The sequence below is a fragment of the Chiloscyllium plagiosum genome, chromosome 21 (assembly GCF_004010195.1).
Source record: "Chiloscyllium plagiosum isolate BGI_BamShark_2017 chromosome 21, ASM401019v2, whole genome shotgun sequence".
Lineage (NCBI taxonomy): Eukaryota > Metazoa > Chordata > Chondrichthyes > Orectolobiformes > Hemiscylliidae > Chiloscyllium > Chiloscyllium plagiosum.
In genome coordinates, this window is record NC_057730.1 from 18,382,569 (window position 1) to 18,404,876 (window position 22,308).

General features: G+C 38.4%; 1 protein-coding gene across 1 annotated transcript in view; it reads right to left on the reverse strand.

Moving 5' to 3' along the window:
* LOC122560430 (transformation/transcription domain-associated protein) overlaps positions 1-22,308 on the reverse strand; it is a 210,421-nt gene that overhangs the window by 128,489 nt on the left and 59,624 nt on the right. The window contains exons 31-39 of the mRNA XM_043711063.1: positions 18,392-18,460; positions 16,137-16,157; positions 11,885-12,004; positions 9,385-9,504; positions 8,944-9,105; positions 6,380-6,561; positions 5,443-5,641; positions 3,870-3,998; positions 2,764-3,030 (exon numbers count right to left, since the gene is read on the reverse strand). Of these exons, the coding sequence (XP_043566998.1) occupies positions 2,764-3,030; positions 3,870-3,998; positions 5,443-5,641; positions 6,380-6,561; positions 8,944-9,105; positions 9,385-9,504; positions 11,885-12,004; positions 16,137-16,157; positions 18,392-18,460 (1,269 nt within the window). The remainder of the gene's footprint in view (positions 1-2,763; positions 3,031-3,869; positions 3,999-5,442; positions 5,642-6,379; positions 6,562-8,943; positions 9,106-9,384; positions 9,505-11,884; positions 12,005-16,136; positions 16,158-18,391; positions 18,461-22,308) is intronic.

Below are 22,308 nucleotides of genomic sequence, written 5' to 3' on the forward strand. Positions count from 1 at the left end.
TCTGTAATTACCAGGGTTGTCTCTACTACCCTTTTTGAACAAGGGAACCACATTTGCTATCCTCCAGTCCTCAGGCACTATTCCTGTAGACAACGATGATTTGAAGATCAATGCCAGAGGCTCGGCAATCTCTTCCCTTGCTTCCCAGAGGATCCTAGGATAGATCCCCTCTGGCCCAGGGGACTTGTCTATTTTCTCACACTGCAGTATTTCTAATACCTTTTCCTTGTGAACCTCAATCTCTTCTAGTCTAGATGCAAGTATCTCTGTATCTTCCTCACCAACATTTTCATTTTCTATAGTGAACACTGTCAAAAATATTTATTTAGTGCTTCGAATAGGCAAAGTCCTAGGGGTGGGTGGAGTTCAGAATTGGAGGGCGTAGGTTTAGGGTGAGAGGGGAAAGATACAAGAGAGACCTACAGGGCAACTTTTTCACACAGGGTGGTACATGTATGGAATGAGCTGCCAGAGGAAGTGATGGAAGCTAGTACAATTGCAACATTTAAAAGGCATCTGGATGGGTATACGAATAAGGAGGGTTTGGAGGGATATGGGCCGGGTGCTGGCAGGAGGGATTAGATTGGATTGGGATATCTGGTCGGCATGGACAAGCATATGACTCTAAATGAAATTGCCTTGATTAAAACAAACAAATTTAATGTTCACTGTGAAAAAAAAACAAATGCAGTTCCAGTTACAGTAAATGTTGGCCAGCAGACAACACCCTCAACCACTGAATAAATAACTAAAAAAAATTCAAAAACATAGGCATTACTATGGGATTGCTAGACTTAAGCAAGATTATAATGTTGCTGAATTTGTGTTTAATGTCCAATAAGTGTAAAATATCTCGTTTGTCCCAAGTTTTGCAGTAATGAACATAGAAGGGAAAGTTAGTAAGTTTGCAGATGACACCAAACTTGGAGGTGTAGTGGACAGCAAAAAAGGTTACCTCAGAATACAACAGGATCTTATCAGATGGACCAATGGGCTGAAGAGTGGCAGCTGAAGTTTAATTTAGATAAATGTGAGGTGCTGCATTTTGGGAAAGCAAATCTTAGCAGACTTATACACTTAATGGGAAGGTACGAGGGAGTGCAGATTTACTTGAAAGTAGAGTGGCAGGGAGATTGGATAATAAAGAAAGCGTTTGGTATGGTTTCCTTTACTGGTCACAGTATTGAGTACAGGAGTTGGGAGGTCATGTTGCGACTGTATAGGACATTGGTTAGGCCACTTTTAGAAACTGCGTGCAATTCTGGTCTCCTTCCTATCGGAAAGATGTTGTGAAACTTGAAAAGGTTCAGAAAAGATTTACAAGGACGTTGCCAGGGTTGGAGGATTTGAGCTATAAGGAGAGGCTGAATAGGCTGGGGCTGTTTTCCCTGGAGTGTCGGAAGCTGAGGGGTGACCTTATAGAGGTTTATAAAATCATGAGGGGCATGGATAGGGTAAATAGATAAAGTCTTTTCCTGGGGTGGGGGAGTCCAGAACTAGAGGGCATTGGTTTAGGGTGAAAGGAGAAAGATATAAAAGGGACCTAAGGGGCAACATTTTCATGCAGAGGGCGACACGTGTATGGAATCAGCTGCCAAGGAAGTGGTGGAGGCCGATACAATTGTAACATTTAAAAGGCATCTGGATGGGTATGTGAATAGGAAGAGTTTGGAAGGATAAGGGCCAAGTGCTGGCAAATGGGACGAGATTAGGTTAGGATATCTGGTCAGCATGGACGAGTTGGACTGAAGGGTCGGTTTCCGTGCTGTACACCTCTATGACTCTAATTGCCTGGAAGTATAGAAATATATCTGCACAACAACTTGATAAGACAGTAAAATAGCAGTTGCATTGGCTAGGCCGAAAAAAAACTTTGTTGCTCAATACCAAACAGTAAAACTTGTAAACATAGACACATTGGTGCATGGATCAACTGATGCTGTTTGTATAAGTCTTTATTTACAAAATGGTTAAAAAGTAGAATCGCAGGGAGACAGGATAGTGAAGACAGCGATGGTATGCTTTCCTTTATTGGTCAGAGTATTAAGCACAGGAGTTGGGAGGTCATGTTGCGGCTGTACAGGACAGTGACTAGGCCACTTTTGGAATACTTCGTGCAATTCTGGTCTCCCTCCTATAGGAAGGATGTTGTGAAACGTGAAAAGGTTCAGAAAAGATTTACAAGGACGTTGCCAGGGTTGCAGGATTTGAGCTATATGGAGAGACTGAATAGTTAATTCAATAAACTGTAAACAAAAAAACGTCTCCAGTCATCATTCACTTTTCACACAAACCACTCCATGCCTGGGTTCGTGCCATTCAAGCATACAATTCCAAAGGTGGGTGAATAGCTACTCTGTCAAAACATTGACTGTGTCAGGAGTTAACAAAGTATTTCATAAAAAGCCAATGAGAATTTTGATGGGTGGTTTTGGGGGGGGGGGGGCGCGGGGGCGGTTAGACTGCAAAAAATAAACAAGCTGATAATTTTTGTGACTGATTCAGTGAAAGTAAACTTGCAATAAAAATGATTCAGTACAATGAAAGCCACACATAATTTGCACTTTGCACATGCCCATGGTTTCAGAATGCCTTTTGACAATTTTACCATGCATATTATTGGTCTCTCTGCTCAACTATCTATTTACACAGGAATCACTGTTGGTAGATGTGATCAACATTTTCTCAATTAAAATCTGATATTCGGTCACATCTACCATTTAAAGCTACATGAAATTACATGGCGAACAATATGAAGCTTACCTGCAAGACTATCTTTTTATGAATTGCAAATTTGGCTATGATATGTGCCAGAAGTAAGTGACCACTGTATTTGCAGGCTGGATCCACACAGGTCTTGGAAAGCAAGCAAGGCCACGCAAACGTCATCAGGCGTCTCAGTTTGCTGTTCCGATTTTTATTATTGTCGTGGATGTGGTGGGGTGCGTGCTCAACGAGAAGAGTTGCAAATTGCAGTAAGTAAATCCTTAAAGCATCTAACATTTCAGCATGCTTCTCTGGATCCAGTACCTGAGAAAAAAAAATCCATAACTATTTAAATAGATAAAGGATTAATAAAAGTTAATAAATTAATGAGTACTGGCCAAAGAACAAAGTGGTGATGAGAAGAACAGTATTTATAAAAACAAAAATTAAATCATGATTTTTTTTAAAACCAGGGGTGTTAAAATCTAGGTTGCATTGTCTGCAAAGACAGTGAAAACAGATTTAATAGCAGCTTTCAATTGGGTACTGTGAATATTCTTGACAAGAAAAATTTGAAGGGTAATGATTAAAGAGCAGATGAGACGGATGGACTGGGTAAGTTTCTAAAGATGACAGCATTGGAAAAACAAGCCGAATGGCCTCCGCCTATGCAGTATGATTCTACAATATTAACTGCACTTGAATTGAAAAAGATACTGGCTCTTAGAAAATGCTTCTGGAAACCACCACAATTTTCTTCTTCTTCACAACATCAGTAGTCACAATTACATAAATTGTGTAAATTCACAGAAAATAAATTATATAAAAGCCATGAGCATCTTGAATCCTCTCAAGATACTCAAGGTGCAGAGATCATTGCTGGAAACGCCTCAAATTGTGGAAAAGTCTGAATTATTAATATTTACCATCTAAAATCTCTTCTGTTAAAAGCAGAAATGATTTATGAGTTGCCACAGGTGGGACTACATTTTAAGATACAGTGAAGAATAATCACACTTTCAAATTGATGAATAATTTATTGGAATTAAGCAGTTTACCGCACTATCACAGCAAAGAGCAAAGGCATGAAGTGTAACAAAAGATTCCTTGGCTCATATTTACAAATAAGAAACCTGCATCAATATCCAAACCATTAGCATTACCTTTGTAATGAAAACACTTGTGATGCTATCAGGATTATCTCCCTCAGGATTTGGAGGCCCTAAAAGTTGCTCCCCTTCACCTTTGTCAAAGCTGTATTGGAAAGCGGGGATCAAGATGTGCTGCAGAGCCTAAAAAAGGACATACCAGCAAAATCAAATAGCATATAATATTCCTTTTCTCGTACACATTTGAATGCCACAAAATCAGCAATATCATTCAGTAAGAAGCCAGTCAACCCATTACACCTAAGCTCATCTTTTCAAAGATGTCATATAAAATAGTATATTTTAAAGTTTAGTCATTTCTTTTAGTTCTGAAGATCAAATACTTGTAATAACATAAATATCAAAATATTGTTTAAAAATCTTGATGCAAGTTGAAATGAATACAAGTGCTTTGTGCGGAGATATATCTGACATACAATTGTACAAGAGAAGCACATCAGAACACAGAACCCAAGGTCAGTTGTGCACTGATCACCGATCCTTCAACGGTTCATCTGGCTGAGTAAATGCCACCAACTGTACAAAGCATAATCTTGAGCTGATATATTTTTGCAGATATGCGCAGGCAAAGTCAAAAGTTAATGGATGGCATGCAGCAAAATACAACTAGTAAATATTCAGTCGGGTTTATCATCTTCTTAATTTGTGAATTTTTGTTTAATTGCATCTCTAAATGAGAACTCAGTCATTCTATTTAATTGAAGTACTTCGGCTGAAATTCCTTTGTTGCTTTAGTCATGCAGATAGTTAAAAGTCAAAACATTTCAATGATTAAAACATAAAATATTTGATATTTAAATCCATTCATTCATCATTAACAATCACCACAGAAATACATTAAATTCACAAGTACATTAATCCAAAAATACATTGTTACATTTTCCCATTACAGTTACATTATAATGGTTAATCAATCTGGAGAATGATAGGTCTAACAGCAGCAATATAAATACAAAACGCTGGCTTAGGGGCTTTGAAATGAACAGGTCGAGGAACAAATTAATTACAATACTTGACCACATGAAATAAATCATAATTTTAATTATAATTTTGAAGTTATTACTGATCTGATGAGCAACAAAAACATTGTACATCCTCAGAAAATGAATTTGCTATAAAAATGTCAAGAATTTGCCTCCAATCTGAAAGAATTTAATGAGAGAAATCTAAGCCCTTGAGATGTCAAGGCTAAGAACAACAGGTGAACAGGCTTTCAATTTTTTTTTCCAAAAAAAGTGTTGCGACCTGGAATGTACTGCCTGTAATTGAATAGTAACTTGCAAACAAATTGAATAAATACTTGAAAGGAGAAAAATTACAAAAGAGTGAAGGAATGCAAATAATTGACCAAAACTTTAAAAGGGTTGGTACAAAGAACATGGACTGAATTGCACCCTTCTCTGCTGTAAGATTCTAAGATTCAGTTCAGTGGAGTTTGTTTTATATTGACATTTTCCAGGGGTTAAACATTTACATGCTCAGAAATAAACAATTCTAGACGTTTCTGAACATGGCTGAAGAAGTTCAAAGTGCCAACTAGCTTATTTTTACAATACAGTACACTCACCTTGGCTTTAAGCTCATCTCCAAAGTTTGGATCATAAAATTCCACAAATCTGTTAAACAGGACACGCTTCTGTGCCACACTGTAATTCTTTGGGATCTCTTCTTCCATATACTCCTTCAGGAAGGTCATATTGCTCAGAAAACGCCCAGTAAATGCTCGAAGCAGTTGAAACAGCAGCTCAATCTCTGCATAATTCCGCCTGGAGGGAAGTCAATTTTCATAACAGATCAGTCATTTCTAAGATAGATTAAAACAGAACTTCATCAGTACATGCTCCAATCAATTTACTATGGACGTAGCTGCAACCTCAAAACAAATCCCAAAGACAGTGAAGCAACACTGAAGTGCACTAACTTTTCTATAATTCAAAATTATTAAATACTATTTGAGAATGATGAGCCTTGGTAGAGAAAATAAGCATAAATTGTTTCCACTGTATGGAAGGTCAAGGACAAAGACTGAAGTCATTTGGCAAAGGATCCATAACTTTCAAGAGAACTGGATAAATCTTAAATAGAATAACTCGTAAGACAATGAGGAACAGGAGCAAGGAGTAGCATTGATGAGGTAAGAGCAAGCACAGCCAAGGCTGACAAATCAGCCTGCTGCTGTACTGTATGATTCTGCGATTAATCCATTATTATAGATTCCAACAAAGTTGCACATATGGAAATAAGTATGCATATTATGGTAAAAAGAATCCAAAAGTAATGAAATTTTAGGTGTTTAATTGAAAAATGCTTGAAAGCTTAGCTACGTTTCTTAAACATCAGGTATAGATTTAGGTTTACAAAGATCTTAGTCATGGAGTGCTATTTCAAGTCCAAGAGCTTTCCAAGTGTATGGAAATATGCAATGGAAAAAGCCCTTCACATCACCCATTTTAAGAAATAAATTATGCTAGTCTCTTTTGTTTTCAAGAGAAAACATTGCATACTTGCAATAATTCAACAGGCAAAATGCGAGAAGCTTTGGTTCCTTCCAGTGAGTGGCTACCATGCTTTCCTTCCGATGGCGCTCCTGGAAAGCGTCACTCACCCAGACCCGTCGTAAGTGGCTCACTAGCTGAGGTTGCCCAGATAACCAGTTCCCATCATTCTTCACTATGATACTGATAATCTGTTAAATAAAATAAAAATTGGTGAAGCACAAAGTAGCTGAACGCAACTACAAATAAAAAGCTTGCAGTCTGGGAAACAGAGGAGACGGTAAATACCTTCATTTTCTTAATGTTGCTCTCACCAACCCCTGCCATACTATACCACAGAAAATGTAATGTCTCCTAGGAAAGGAGATTTCTTTCCTCATTTAGGAAAATATGTTAACTTCGTAGAAAGATGCACTTTAAAAGACATACAGACCAAGAAAGTCTGGTTACAACTTTGCAGATTTTTTTAAAAGGCTAAGGAAGTCGAAGCGCTCAGTTGTGACTGGTCAAGACAAAAGGCTTCAGTTCACAGGATAATAACTGAGAAGAGGTGGTTAAGTCGAAAACAGTAATTTCTCTGCTTTTTGTGTAACTGTAAAGTGGTGGTATTGGGGGAATAGATAGGATTTTGTTTTGACATTTCATTTTGCTTTGAAATCTTTCAAACTGTATTGTACACAGATATCTTGGTTTGGCTTTGCACAATAAACTTCTACTTTATTATTAGAACTAAATCTACAGACTTATCTGCTTATACTTAAGTGAAAGAACATTGCATTAAATTTAAAATTAAAACAAAATAGGAGTGATCCGTTTGTAACATTAGCTGGCATCATAAGTTCCTATTACCTTGGCAATGATCGTAAAGTTTAATTTACTTGCAATTATGATGGGCTCAAACTGTTTTGGAAATGCTGAGCTATTCAAATTATCAACAGAAGAAAATCAATCTGGATATATTACAGGATTTATTTCCATTAATAAACATGCTCAGCTTATCACAAATAAGAAGGGCTGATGCCCGAAACGTCGATTCTCCTGTTCCCTAGATGCTGCCTGACCTGCTGCGCTTTTCCAGCAACACATTTCCATCTCTTATCACAAATAAATCCAAGCCAAACTAGCTTTGAGAAAGTACATATCTCAGCCTGCGTCATATATATCTCCAGTACCAGCCTGTTATTACACCGGTAGAGTTGGGAGACGTGGTGACAATCGGTTTATAGTGGAAGAGACAATCTGCACAGTAAAAAGCTGCTTATTACAGCACGCCAAAGTATCAAATTAGGTTTTGGTTCCAAATCAGACATTTTGAAATGAAAGGACTTGCATTTATACGGCACCTTTCACTATCTCAGCATTTTCCATATACTTTTAGTCAATAAGTATATTGTAAGTCATTGTACTTGCTAGCAATTCTGACTTAGTAGGCTTCCACAACCAGCAATGTAATATTCACATGTTAATGAGGATTATGAAGGCTTGGTTGAGGCACAACTGTTCGTCAGGACTCCCTTGAGTCTATTTTGTCACTTTGTTTCTCACATCCATCAGAAAGCCCAAATACAGCCTTAGTTAAAAGTCTCAAAATTTGGTACCTCCAACATAATACTACATTAGGCATGCCAGCCTGACCTCTAGGCTGACATTCTTGGAGTGGGAAATAAACCCAAAACCAAATCGGATTCAGAGAAGATCCTGACTCAACTGAAACGGAGGACAAACTTCCAGAAAGTAACGTGGCAATTCAGAGTAAGCTGAAAGCAAGAGATTTTGATCTCTATGTGCAGGGTCTTTATCCCAAGCTGGGCAACTACATATTAATTACTAATCCAATTATAATGGAAGTCTGAAGCGAAGAGGTTTCTGCTAACAATGTCATCAGTAATTCAAAGCAGAGAAACTTGGCAAGTTATGCTTTCCCTTATCTTGCAAAAATAACTGTTGCATTATTTCTACAGTCAACTAAACTTCTCAGCAGACAAAATCATCCATAGCAATGTGACCACCTTGAATACTCGCTCATTCAGGAACCATACAATGTCCTCATTCTGGGATTATTCCAGAGGTCAGAAGTAAATTTTTTCTTTTGTAATTTGAATGAAGCCAATCAATGCAAAAGAGACAACAGAACTACAGCCACTTCACCCCTCAATCCCTCAAAAAGTTGGATGCTGTTTCAAACAATCTAATTGCAACATTATGTGGAATTGCAAGGGCTCAAACTTTAAGATAATAATCAATATTATCTGGTGGTTAAGTTTAGGATTCAAGGATCTGTGGTGAATTCCTCAGATTCTAGTTTCGACTTTGCACTAATTGTCAAGAAAACTGACCTGCCCAATTTGTAAAGAACAACTTTATATAAATTTCATTGTTACATATTCCATGACAGCTAATACTTTTTACATCATAGCTGCATGTACATTATAATAAAATTTAATATGATCACTTTCAACTTTTATGCACTCAAAAAAAAAGTGGTAGATCTAACAACACAATTCAATTCTGTACAGTCGGGGAAAGAGAAAGTTGGGAATGCAGCAGTCAACTAACTGGGCAGATCTACTCACCTTGATGGCTTGGAACTGGAGATCTAACCGAATTGTGCTGGTACTGGGAGACCCAGGCCTTACTGCAGCTTGTGCACCAGGAAACAGCAGGTTGACAAACCGGCCTGGTGTGGCAGCCAACACATCGCGGAGAGGCTTCGCATCTTTGTGCTTTAAAAAACTCTAGAAAGGAGCAAGAGAGTTGATCTCAGAACAAAAGGTTAGCCAATTTAGTGACTGTTTCATTAAGTAGAATGAGTAGACTTATCAAAAACCATTAGCCTGGTTTCTGTAATATCAGTAAGACCAATTCAATGCCATCTCCGTATTTTTACATGCAATCGTATCAACTAAATAAAGAAAACATAACACCATGACTATAATCCACTTCACTGAGAGTGAAGTTGGGAGCACCAACTTGAAAAAGGGACTGGAGGAAGTCCTGACCAATATGAGCATTACCATAAACATTCTGCTCCATTGAGGATCATTCAAAGTGGCCTCCATCATAAAAAGTTCAACAGTCTGTGCCGGATAACGTGTCAGAAACTTGATCAGAGGCTCACGGAATGGACTTCCAGCCTATACAAGAGCAAAATGTGATTTATTTTGTAAACTTCATTTAAATTTGAAGCAAAGCACAAATTCTTTTATCCAGTAGCAGTACTGGGATTCATTTGCTGAATAAAACTGCCATAAATTTATAACTGCCTTTTTCAGAGTCCGGTTCGAGATTGAAGGTTCACTCAGGATCAGCATTCTACAGACTGGGAATACATTTTCATATCAAGAATAAACTATTAACAGTTCATTATCTAAGGAGTTGGACAAGTTGGCATTAATAATTTTCTCCCCAGTCCTGTTTCACTGCCTTAAGCATGCCCCTCCTTCTTTGTAATACCCCTGCAGAGATCACGGAGTGTTAGCTCGGTAGCAGAATAATGCCTTCCCATTAAAACGATCCTAAGGCCTTTTCACCACTGCCCTATTGTTCAGCAAATGCTCCAATAACAGAAGTTACAACTACAGTTATGTGGATTCTAAACTGTATTAATTTTCTTTGAAACTTTCCATAGTTCAATCTATTTAATTGGAACATCACAGATCCAAACTGGCAAAATTCAGGAAATTGAGTTAAAATTAATAAAGTTTAGTACATATTCATGTTCTAGAAATAAATATTGTGAACTGAAACTAGAGTCTGAATTTACAGTAAACTAGCACAGTTCAATACACAAAAGGTGTCTATATTGTATTCAGATGACAATTACTTACATTTTTAAATTTCTTAAAAGATTGCACAATTTTTAAAAAAAATTAATTTCCATATTGTTTAAAATCAAGAACAAGTTTTGAGAATAGGTCATCAACCAGAAACAAGTGTTTGCTGTGCTTCTGGTGACAAAGCTGTCAGTGTTCACCATCAATACACTAATCAGAGGCCCAGCAACTATGAAAGACATGCTTGTATCAGGTTTTGTTAATGGGTCACTCTGGTCAATCTCAGGATAAGAAGGGAAGAAGCAGCAGTTGCAAAACCTTGGACTGTCAGTCCAGTAATAACAAAATGTCACCCATGGGAAGGGAAAAAAAAGCAACTCAAGGATTTAAAAAATCCAGCAACTGGTTACATTCTGGAATTCATGGTCTAAGAGAATGGTGGAGACAGATTCAATCCAGGTCTTCAATCAGGTAATGATTGAATGAGAATAAGTTTGCTGGAAAAGTAGAAAAAGCAGGGGAGTTGTGGATGCTGACAACCAATATACACACACAACAGACAGAGCGGCGACCATTTACATCATAATGTTTTAGGAGCAGTGCTTCCAGGCAGAAAGTCACTTTGAGAGCAATTTAAAATCCAGGTCACTGAGGGAATGTGCACTGGAAGGCACTTTGACTTCCAAATCAGCTGTGGAAGGGATCTGATTTTTTTTAATTATATAATTTAAAGTATTTGGCATAATTCTGATACCATTTATCTGACTTTTTAAAAATATGCAAAAAACTTAAGTTTGGCAAATTTACCAGAGTTGGGTTTTTGTTCCAATGCATTTTCTGTTTTGAATCTATTGTGACAAATACTGCAGCGCTTAGTTTTGACATATTGGGCAGGCATGACTTCTATCCATTGGGAGAAAGTGAGGACTGCAGATGCTGGAGATCAGAGCTGAAAAATGTGTTGCTGGAAAAGCGCAGCAGATCAGGCAGCATCGAAAGAGCAGGAGAATCGACATTTCGGGCATAAGCCCTTCTTCAGGAATCTTAGATTACACCTCCTCCCACCCTGCCCCCTGTAAAAACGCCATCCCTTTGTCGGATATGTGGAACAGTCCATCTTCCGCAGCGACACAGGCACCATCCCCTACCTTTTCCTCCGCTACATCGATGACTGTATCGACGCTACCTCGTGCTCCCACGAGGAGGTTGAACAGTTCATCCACTTTACTAACACCTTCCACCCCGACCTCAAATTTACCTGGACTGTCTCAGACTTCTCCCTCCCCTTCCTAGACCTCTCCATTTCTATCTCAGGCGACCAACTCAACATGGACATTTACTATAAATCGACCGACTCCCACAGCTACCTAGATTACACCTCCTACCACCCTGCCCCCTGTAAAAATTCTATCCACTGTATCACTTGATCTGTTCTTGTCATTCACGTTAGAGAACACTGCACAGCTACACTAAGATCACACAGAGGGAATCTTCTCTCCTTCCAAATGAAACTTTCAGCTCCGCCATCAAGCAAGGTAAGCACACAATTTACTTCACAAGATCAGCCACTTTCCTGGCTGACCATATCTCCTGGAAATTAACCCTTTCTCTTTGCACAGATGTTGCCTGACCCACTGAGTGCTTTCCAGCAATCTATGCCTTTTGAAATTAATACAGCCGTATTTGGTTAAAGTATCTTAATACTATAATTTTGAGTAGGGTCAGAATCAAACTTAATTACCTCAATAAGCATGGCCCGTTCAGTTTTCATCACCACCTCCAGCAGAGGTTTCACGAGAGTCTGAGGTGCAGCCGGAATTAAGTGGAACAGATTAATGATGGCTGAGCAGATTTTCATTTCCTGTGCAAGCAAATTAGCAACATTATGAAAGGAACATCAACGTAAATAACTGTACAGATGTAAAGCATCAGTTCATTAACTATCACATAACTCTACCCATTTCTAGAGCGATAATTTCCTGTCAACAGAAAACATGCACACAGTAGTGCAAGTTCTTCAATTGCAGAAACTCTGCAGCATACCCTGGGAAGATCATGCTTCCCAGATAAATGTTGTAATGTCATCTGATTACTGAACTCGCAACAAAATTCTTAAATAATCTGCAAATTCCTAAATAATTTTCCTTTAAATCATAGTCTAAGAAAGAGATACTTATTTTCTTGCCCAAGTGAAATCCGGAGACGAGTGGCAAATATAAAATACAAATGAAATCACTCATTACGATGAGTCCTTACATAATTTAAATGTAATTGCTCATTAAAGAAAGCTTCCGTCAGCATACTAGTGCTTTGAATATACACATCATATTCAAAATATCTGCACATCGATCCAAAAAATGGGTTGCACAGAGAAATTCTTTTTAAAATGAGAATTATTTCTTTCCTGCATATTGCCATTAAATTAGTAGTACAGTTTGTAATGTATGATTATATATTTGGATTAATAGGCTTTTGGGCTCAAAAGGAATTGGGAGATATCAAGAGTCAGGATGGGAAAATGAAGCAGACCTTAATCAGCTCATATTTTAACAGACTTAGCTCCTGTTCCTAGTTGTTCTTGTAACATGCAAGATCCAATTAACTAAGTATCCTTCCTTGATATAAGACCATTAAGATATAGTAGTTGAATCTGGTCATTCAACTAGCCTATTAAGTATGCTCTGCCATTCAATCATGGCTGATCCTTTTCTCAATCCCATTCGCCTGCCTTCTCACTCATAACCTGTGATCCCTTTCCTAATCTCTCCTAATACTGACAAAATCTTCTCCACATCCACCCTACTCAGGCTTCTCCGTATCAGTTTCAATCAGATCCCCCCCCCCCACCCCAATCTTATAAACTTCGAGTAATGACTAAGAGTCCTTATCTGTTCCTTATATGACAAGCCCTTCATCCTTGGGATCATTCTTGTAAACCTTCTCTGCACCTCCTTCAGGACCAGCACATCTTTCCTTAGATATGGGGTGCAAAACTGCTCAAAATATTTTAAATCTGAGTTTGACGAGCACCTTTTAAAGCCACAGAAATACATCCCTGTTCTTGTACTCTAGCTCTCTGAAAGTGAATGCTAACACTGTAAATGTTTCTAACTGCCCACTGAACCTGCATGATATCTTTAAGATAATTGGAAACTGGGATTTCTAAGTCCTTTTGTAATTCAGATTTCCAAAGCTTTGTGCTACTTAGAAAATAGCTTACATCACTATTCTTCCAAAATGCATATCCTCACACTTTCCCACACTGTATTTCATCTGCTGCTTCGTTGCCAACTCTTCTAGTCTGTCCACGTCCTTCTGCAGCCTCCCCAACACTATCTGTCCCTTCACCTATCTTTGTGTCATCTGCAAACCTAGCAACAATGCAATCAGTTCTTTCATTTAGATCGTTAATGTATAATGTGGATAGTTGTGGTCCTAACACTCACCCTGTGGAACTCTACCTGCCATCTTGGAAAAGACTCTTATCTCCACTTTCTGCCTTCTGCCAGACAGCCAATCCTAATCCATGACAGTTCCTTGTTCCTAACATTACAGACTCTTATCTTATTTAGCAGCTTCTGTGCAGTACCTTGTCAAAGGCCTTCTGGAAATCCACACTGATCACTCCATCACCTCTCCTTTCTCTAACTTGTTTGGTACCTCCTCAAAAAATTCCAACAGATTTGTCAGGCATGACCTCCCCTTGACAAAGCCGTGGTGACTCAGCCCTATTTTACCATAAACAAAGAACTCCGCAATTTCATCCTTAATAATGGACCTTACTAATCTTACTAATAACAGACATCTGGCTAATCAGCTTATAGTGCTCCTGCCTCCCTCTCTTCTTAAACATGAGTCTTGCACTAGCCATTTTCCAGTCTTCTGGAACCCTACCTGACTCCAGTGATTCCTGAAAGATCACAACAATCTCAACTATCTCCTTCAGAGCTCTGGGTGTAGTCCATCTGGTCCAGGTAATTTATCCACCCTTCAGAACTTTCTGCCTCCCCTGCACTTTCTCCTTAATGACAGCTACTACACTCACTTCTGCCCCTTGACTCTCGAAGTTCTGGTATGCCACTGATGTCTTCCACTGTGCACTGATGCAAAGTACCTATTCAGTTCTTTCATCATGTCTTTGCTCCCCATGATTATTTCTCCAACCTGTTTCCAGTAGTCCAATGTCCATTCTTGCCTCGCTCTTAACTTTTAAATCTTAAAAAAAAACTGTTCTTTTATATTACTAGCTAGCTTCCCCTCCTATTTCATCTTCATCTTCACCACCACCCCCCCCACCTTAAGTTGCCCTCTGTCAATTTTTTTAAAAAGGTTCCCATTCCTATGGCTTCCCAGTAACTTCACCACATTATAGGAGCAGGAAAATCGACATTTCAGGTAAAAGCCCTTCATCCGGAAGGGTTTCCTGATTAAGATATTTTGCCCGAAACATCAATTCTCCTGCTCCTCGGATGCTGCCTGACCTGCTGTACTTTTCCAGCACCATTCTAATTTTAACTCTCATCCCCAGCATCTGCAGTACTCACTTCCGCCTTCACCACATTATACTCTAATTCTTTAGCTTTTTTGCTGCCCCGACTTCCCCGTCAGCCAAGATTGCCTCCTCCCCTCCTTAGTGTGTCTCTTCTTCTTGGGATGGATTTCCACTGTGCCTCCCAAATTAACCGCAGAAACTAGATTAGATTATTTACAGTGTGGAAACAGGCCCTTCGGCCCAACAAGTCCACACCGACCTGCCGAAGCGTAACCCACCCAGACCCATTTCTCCTAACACTATGGGCAATTTAGCATGACCAATTCACCTAACCTGCACATTTTTTGGATTGTGGGAGGAAACCGGAGCACCCGGAGGAAACCCACGCAGACACGGGAAGAATGTGCAAACTCCACACAGAGTCGCCTGAGACAGGAATTGAACCCGGGTCTCTGGCGCTGTGAGGCAGCAGTGCTAACCACTGTGCCACCATGCCACCCATTCCTCCTGCTTGGGCGTCCCTTCTTAGCAGCTCTGGCCAGCTCTTCGCTCATGTCTTTATAATTAGCTTTACTTAACTGCAATTTTAAAACAATCAATTATTTTTTATTCCAGCATCTCCCCCTCAAACTACATGGTGAATTCTATCATACTGTGGTCACTGACCTCAGGGATTCCTTCACCTTAACCCTAAGTCTGCCTTATTACACATCAAATTCAGAACCACCTGTTCCCTAATGGGCTCTACCACAAATTGCTCCTAAAACCATCTTGCAGATATTCCACGAATTTCTTTTCTCCTTATGACATGGACATATGCTCCTTATGACATGGATGGAGCAGGGATTGAGTAGATAGTGAAGAGGTTTGGAGAAGAAGATTAACATGTAACAACAGAAGAACTTCAAAAAGGTATGTCCCAACATATGACAAGTTTATATAAAATAATTAATACAATATGACAATGGTTGTTTTTACTCAATGTCTAGGTACACATAAGATATTAACCTCAACATAAAGTAATGTGCTACAGTTTTAACCTTTTTTTTAAAAAACACATCACTGTGGCAATGGATTTATTTTCCTGTGCAATTGTTTAGACCACAAAGCAGTTTTTTCTTAAATGGCTGTATGGTCCTCCCAAGAAATATTGATTGGGAGACATGCAATATACGCAAGTGGAAGCATTCGGGGGAAAAAATACAGGGAAATACTTTTGTACTAAATAAAGATCCCCACAGATAATTTCATCAAATCTTTGAATGTCATTTCTAAAATAAAAAAACTTCACATGCGCTTGACTTTTTAAACACTTTAGATTCAACGCCACAAGGTCACAAATAAGACAACCACCAGAGGGTTCCACAGCATTGCAACTTCAAACAAAATTCACAATTTGAACGAACGCACTATTAAAACAGCTCAATACAAGACAGAGAAGACATCACAACACCACTGGATAGTTTCCTGCTGCACTCACAGCCTTTACCAGAATTCTCACCTCCACCCCCTCCATGGCAGGCTAAACCAAAACAAAAGTCATGACAAAAAAGAAATCGAATAGGACAGACAATAAGTGCTACTTGCAATAAATGAGACCGAGCAAATGAATTAATGTATAAATTAATGTAATCCCCAGAGATTCATCAAACATAATTTCACCATAGTTGGAAAGTGTTCACAGAGTTTGCTGCATGATAATGTGGAAGGAACTCAAATGACATCATTAGTGCAAATGATTGGACTGTTAAGGTGATGGGCACACTTGAGCTGTCTTAGATTCAGCTGCTATACCCTAGGACCTACAGAAAGAAAAAGGGGATTGAGACTGTTCAGATAATTCTTTCTAGAGCCAGTACAAGCACAGTGGGACTAATGGCCTCCTTTAAGAATCAACAAAAATTACAATAACTAAAATACATTATGAAAGCAATTTAAAGACAAAGAAAAATGCTATTATAGCACAAATAAAAAATGTTAGTTAAAATCAATTACCAGAAACAGAGTGTTAAAAGAGATGCTGTAACCTTGTTCCTAAGGCCAATGGTATTTCTTTCCATGCAAAATAATACATTGGCTTTCGTACTTCTAAATTTGGGGTTACTCTGTCTAATAATACAAGGGCATCAAGATGACATCAGAGCCCATCAATTTTAATGCGATTAACTGATTGCTTTGAAGAAAGTGTGTCTTGTGAAACAAATCTGCACAAAGATTTAACTGCTTTGCCATAATTATTTCTTTAGCTCTTGAAGTCAGAGGAGGATGTGAAGTGGTAAGCCACTAAAATGTAATGCATGAGGGAGAATTTTTACAAGAGGAATCCGCACAACATGAATTCTACAAATGAAAGTTGACAACTAGGACACGGGTATTAAATTTCCCATGTTCCCCCAAATGGTTAAGGACCAGACATTGATAAGAGAAATACCTGCGATTTATAGCATATTTCTGATCTTCAGTGTGTTTGAGCGGTTTTCCAGTTAATAGGCTATTTTTGAAATTTAAGAACTATCAACTTGCACAGAGCAAAATCCCAGAATCTAACATGAATGTTAGTTTTGACAGTATTGATTCAAGGAATGAATGTTGGCCAGAAGATATCGGTTCTTTTTGAGAACAATGCCAGTGTTTTACATCCACTAAGTGTATGGCAGGGTCTTGATTTAACTGGAAATACAGTATCTCTTAGAGTGTACCATTCCCTCAAAATTGGCACAGGGGTATCAGCCTGAATGTTTTTTTTTAAAAACAAGTCTCTTCAATTGGACTTGAAGCCACATACTTATGACTCAGAGGCAGAGGTGCCACCCGGTGAGTGAGTGAGAGCTGTAAACATGATGCATGTAGAATTAAAACATTGCTTATCTTTTTAAATGGCTGCAGTAAATTGAAGTCAGCATTCACCATTAGAGATATGGCTGCATAGTGAGAGGACTAGCAAACCTGAAGACCAGACTAAAAATCTGAACATATGGGTTCCAACCTTATTTTGGCAGCTGGCAGAATTTACATTTGATTAATGAATTTAAAATATTGAGTTAGTCTCCGTAATGGTGACCATGAAACTATCATTTATTGCCATAAAAAAACAATCTGGTGCACTATGGTTAAAGAAGGAAGATTTTCATCTGTATTTGGTCTGACCTCCATGTGACACCAGATCCATAGTAATGCTGTGATATAATAAGCCACTCAATTAAAGAATATTTAGGGATTCACAATAAATGCGGGCCTCACCAGCAACATCTATTTCACACAAAAGAGAAAAAAATGAAAAACTCTGTTTTGTTATAGATTTTGTGCATTTGCAACATATGACTTTGCAAGAACAGATAGAAAAAAAAACTAAATATTTAAAACTTAAGTTTTTGCTATCACCAAAGATTTCCTGTTGTGTTTTGAAATATTACTGTTGTTGAGACATAACGATTATTCAGAATGGAAACTTGCCTAATGCTTCTTTGGGAACATTCTTCTCAGTTAATTGTTCACAAAAATGAAAGAACTTAAAATTAGTTAAAAATAGTGAAATTTAATTAGACAATTTTGAAACAATTAATCACAAAAGTTTCCACAAATTATAATGACTTATCAGGTAACAGTCAACTCCATAGGCTTCATTATAATGGACTCATAAGAACAAATTGCTAATTAGTCACAACAGGTCACATTCAGCATTATTTCAGAAAGCTTTGCCTAAACAAAATGTTGTAGTAAAACTTATTCAACAATAAACCAGATTTCAGAACTCACATTGCCATCACTTCTCTGTCCTCCTTTGTGTGTAAGGACGACCACCTCCATCCATTTACGCAAGTGTTGCTAAGATCCGAAAGACAAATGTTATCCATTAAATTAGTTTTCACACTGTTTGAATTCATCACCTCATTTACTTCACAACTGAGTGAATGTGAAACTTAAATAGCAATTTAAACTCTTGTTTAAGATTCTAAGTGGCATACTCCCTCTGATTAGTTACTGGATTGCAGAATCAAAACATACAAGTTTAAAAATTCTTTCATGTATTTCTCTAGTAGTAACTGTTATGGACTAGGCCAGAGCACTCAAAACATTCTTGAGCAGTCAACCCAGACCATAACTTTGCAATTTGTTTCGGTAAGTGTACAATGAAAATTATCCAGAGTAAATTAGCTAGGTTGACTACCACGTTTTAAAACAGACAAATTTATTCACAAAATTACACAATGAAACACGAAGAACAGAATAACGAACCCCTTCAGAACTCAATCTATCCAAACTAGACTTAATTTTGCTGTTCCAAATATACACAACAGTCCCAATAAGCACCCCCCTTAAAGACCAGTAAAAAAAAATGAAACAAATGCTTACAGGTTGAAGTTAGAAGGGCAGAAGGAGAGAGAGAGTTTCCACGCAGCTTACTCTTGAACTCCTAACTAGTTCTGGATTGAACTGCCCAGCTAGAGAGCTGACCACGTCCCATTCATTATACAGGTCACTTCTAAAACATGACCACTTTGCCCTGAAGTCTCATCTGTTTACATATAAACACAAAGGCCTCTCAATATCCTTTAACCTCTGTACCAAATCAGTCTAAAATGGAACCGGAAGAGTTTCATAACCCCTCTGAAAAAATCAAGGAAACAGTATCCTTGAGAAAAGGAAAAGCTTTTAGAAAAAAAAAAGGACCAGCTTTGTGACATAAGTGTTTTGAATATACTTATGCTGCTTTGATATGGATGAATTAGCATTGTTGGCCAGTAATTTAGAGTACGCAAGTTCAAAACCCAACATGGGAGTTCAAGATTGGAGTATTTTAAAAGTGGAAATATTTCACTTACTTTTCCTCAGCCACTTCTTGACATTTGCTACTAAATAAACCTGGTTATTCAGATCCCAGAATCGGATGGTCAAAAACTAACTTGTGTTAATTTGACAACCTGTCAACCATAAACTTTAAACCCTATCCATAACTTGTATCATACGCTAAAGAGTCAACTCTAAGTTGACTAAGCAAGCCATTCAGTTGTAAAACCAGTCATGTTTTTGAGGAGGGCCCTTTGGAAACAGGCATTAAGTGTGACCTTTCCAGTACTGTCTAGTTTTCCCTCACCCTCTTGCTCAATAATAAGAGGAAAAATGCCACAAAAATTACCAAACTCTTCAAGTTGCATCTAAGAATGCATAATGCAACTAATGTAGATAACATTTCTACAGAATTCTGGGGCAATTTCAGCTAAAACAATTTAGCGTAATGCCAAACATTACTCCAGTTTATTATACCTTGAGGCCACAGTTACTTATACACGTCAGAACACTATCTCTTTTGACTATTTCATGGAGTTAATTTGCTAATTACATTTTCAGAAGTGAAGCAATAAAAGAAAGCATGCAGTGTCTGTAACCCAGACCCCGGTCTCAATAGAACAGCAGGGAATTTTAAGCCATGAAAGTGATTTTGCTATTTGATGGTGAATAAATGGAATGCCGGGAAAATCTTAAATCTGACCATAGCAGTACAAGAACAAAACAGAAGATTCAAATGATGAATTAAAACTTGACATCCAAATGCAACATTCACAAAGCACCTTGAAATTAAAGCATTCAAATTGCAAAGAGATGATGGGTAAATTCACCCTATAAAAGCTGCAAGAGAATTCAATCATGAGAACAGTCAGAGGATGCACTCCTTCATGTAGAACTATCAAGCAGTTTGAGGAGCTGCTCCTCAAAAAGACTATTTATCATCAGTAGCAAGCACATGAGAGAAATGATAGCTGAGGGGGACCGGAAACACTAACAGAGAAGCAAGTGTGACCAAGCCATCCCAGGTTGGAGAAGCTGAAGTTATTGGGCCAGTGCTGGAAGACTGGAGGAGAGAGTTGCAGAAGGGAAGGGACAGCTCCAAGATGGTAGTGAGAGAGAATAGAAGGGGTTGGGGAATAGAAAAAGAGAAGAGGAAGGTGGAAAGGTTAGGCAGGGAAGGGTGAGCAAAAGCCAGACTGAGGAAGAGGGAGGTTTCATGATGAAAAGAAAATAGTTTTAACTGAGTTAATGGAACACACAGTAGCTGCAACATAATTAGTCTGTGAAGGCACATTTCAGATAATGGTAACTGTGTACTAAATTATTTTCAAAAAAAGTTTTGTTGCTAACTTATTGTTATCATTTTCTGCTAAAGTAAATACTGTGTTGTCTAAGATATTAACACTTGCATGTTGTGGATTTAAATTTGATAAAGGGGTGATGATGTTTGAGGATGTTGATTAATTCTTCTAATTCTGCTTCTGTGAGTGCCCCAGTAATTTATGGGGTAACACAATTACAGAAGATAAAATGTTGTTTCTTGACTGTATCATATAATAAAGGAATTAGTGATAACAAGAAAGCAGACCCTCTAAAAACGTAAATAGTAACCTGAAAAATAACCTCAAGAAAAGCATTAAAAGTATATAAAATATATAAACCCCTGGTCTGCTCCAATATGCTGCTCTCAGTCCTTCCTCCCTCTCGGGCTGTTTACTGCAGCCTGTGCTAAGGCATCCTGGTTTGTAAGACTTAGCAACCAGGCATTCTGATGCACAGTCATACAGCGCAGAACATCCATTTTCTATTTAAAAAAGCATTTATCCACAGGTCATTCAATAATATTTGTATACTTATTTTATTAATTATTAATAATTATTTTAAGCTACCAGCGTACGTTGCTCAATAACTATTAACACCAAGTCATTAGCAGACATTGTACGGGTGGCGGGCGACTGGCTCATTTGGCTGGACAGCTGGCTTGCAATGTAGAGTCATGCCAGTATCTGAGGCATGGTGACTTTCAGATTAAACCACCACCAGTCGTGTCTCTCTAATGAGAGAGCAGTCCTATGGGACTATGACAACTTTACATTTTCCTTCACTGAAATGAGACAAGCCATTTGGCCAAACCAATCCGTGCCTAAGTTTATGCTCTACTTGAGACATACTGTGCTACCACTTTAACATAGCAAGAAAAATGCCAATGTATTTCCCAGGAGCACTACAGAAAAAACATTAAACACCGAGTCACAGCAACAACACAGAAAATGGCTAAAACTGTAAAGGTGATTTTGAAGAAGGAAACAGAGTTTAGAGTATAGAACTTGGTAATTGAAGGAATAGCCATCCCCGGTGGATGAATTAAAATTGGGGATGTGCCACAGACTAAACCTGAAGGACAGTAGAAAAAAAAGCAGAGCTGGAGTAGGTTACAGGGATAACGGGGAAGCCTAAATGGATTGCAGTAGGCTAAAAACTTTAGAATGGAGGTATTACAGATTTACAGGATATGGAGTGATTGTGGGTGAATGAGTTTGGAGAAAGTTGGGACACAGGCAATAGAGTTTAGGATCAACTTGAGTTAATGAAAAATATAACGTATGGGACTGACCATGAGTAAAACGGAATTGTCAAAACCACAGTGTACAAATCAGGAAACATTCACTCCAAACTTTTAGCTCCTCAGTTGGTTGGGGAGTAGACCAGCGTAGTTAACCAGAACAGAAGAAACCGAAACTAGATTTACAACTCTGGATTAGTGGTGCTGGAACAGCAGTTCAGGCAGCATCCAAGGAGCAGCGAAATCGTTTCAGGCAAAAGCCCTTCAGGAATAAAGGCAGTGAGCCTGAAGAGATAAGCTAGAGGAGGGTGGAGGTGGGGAG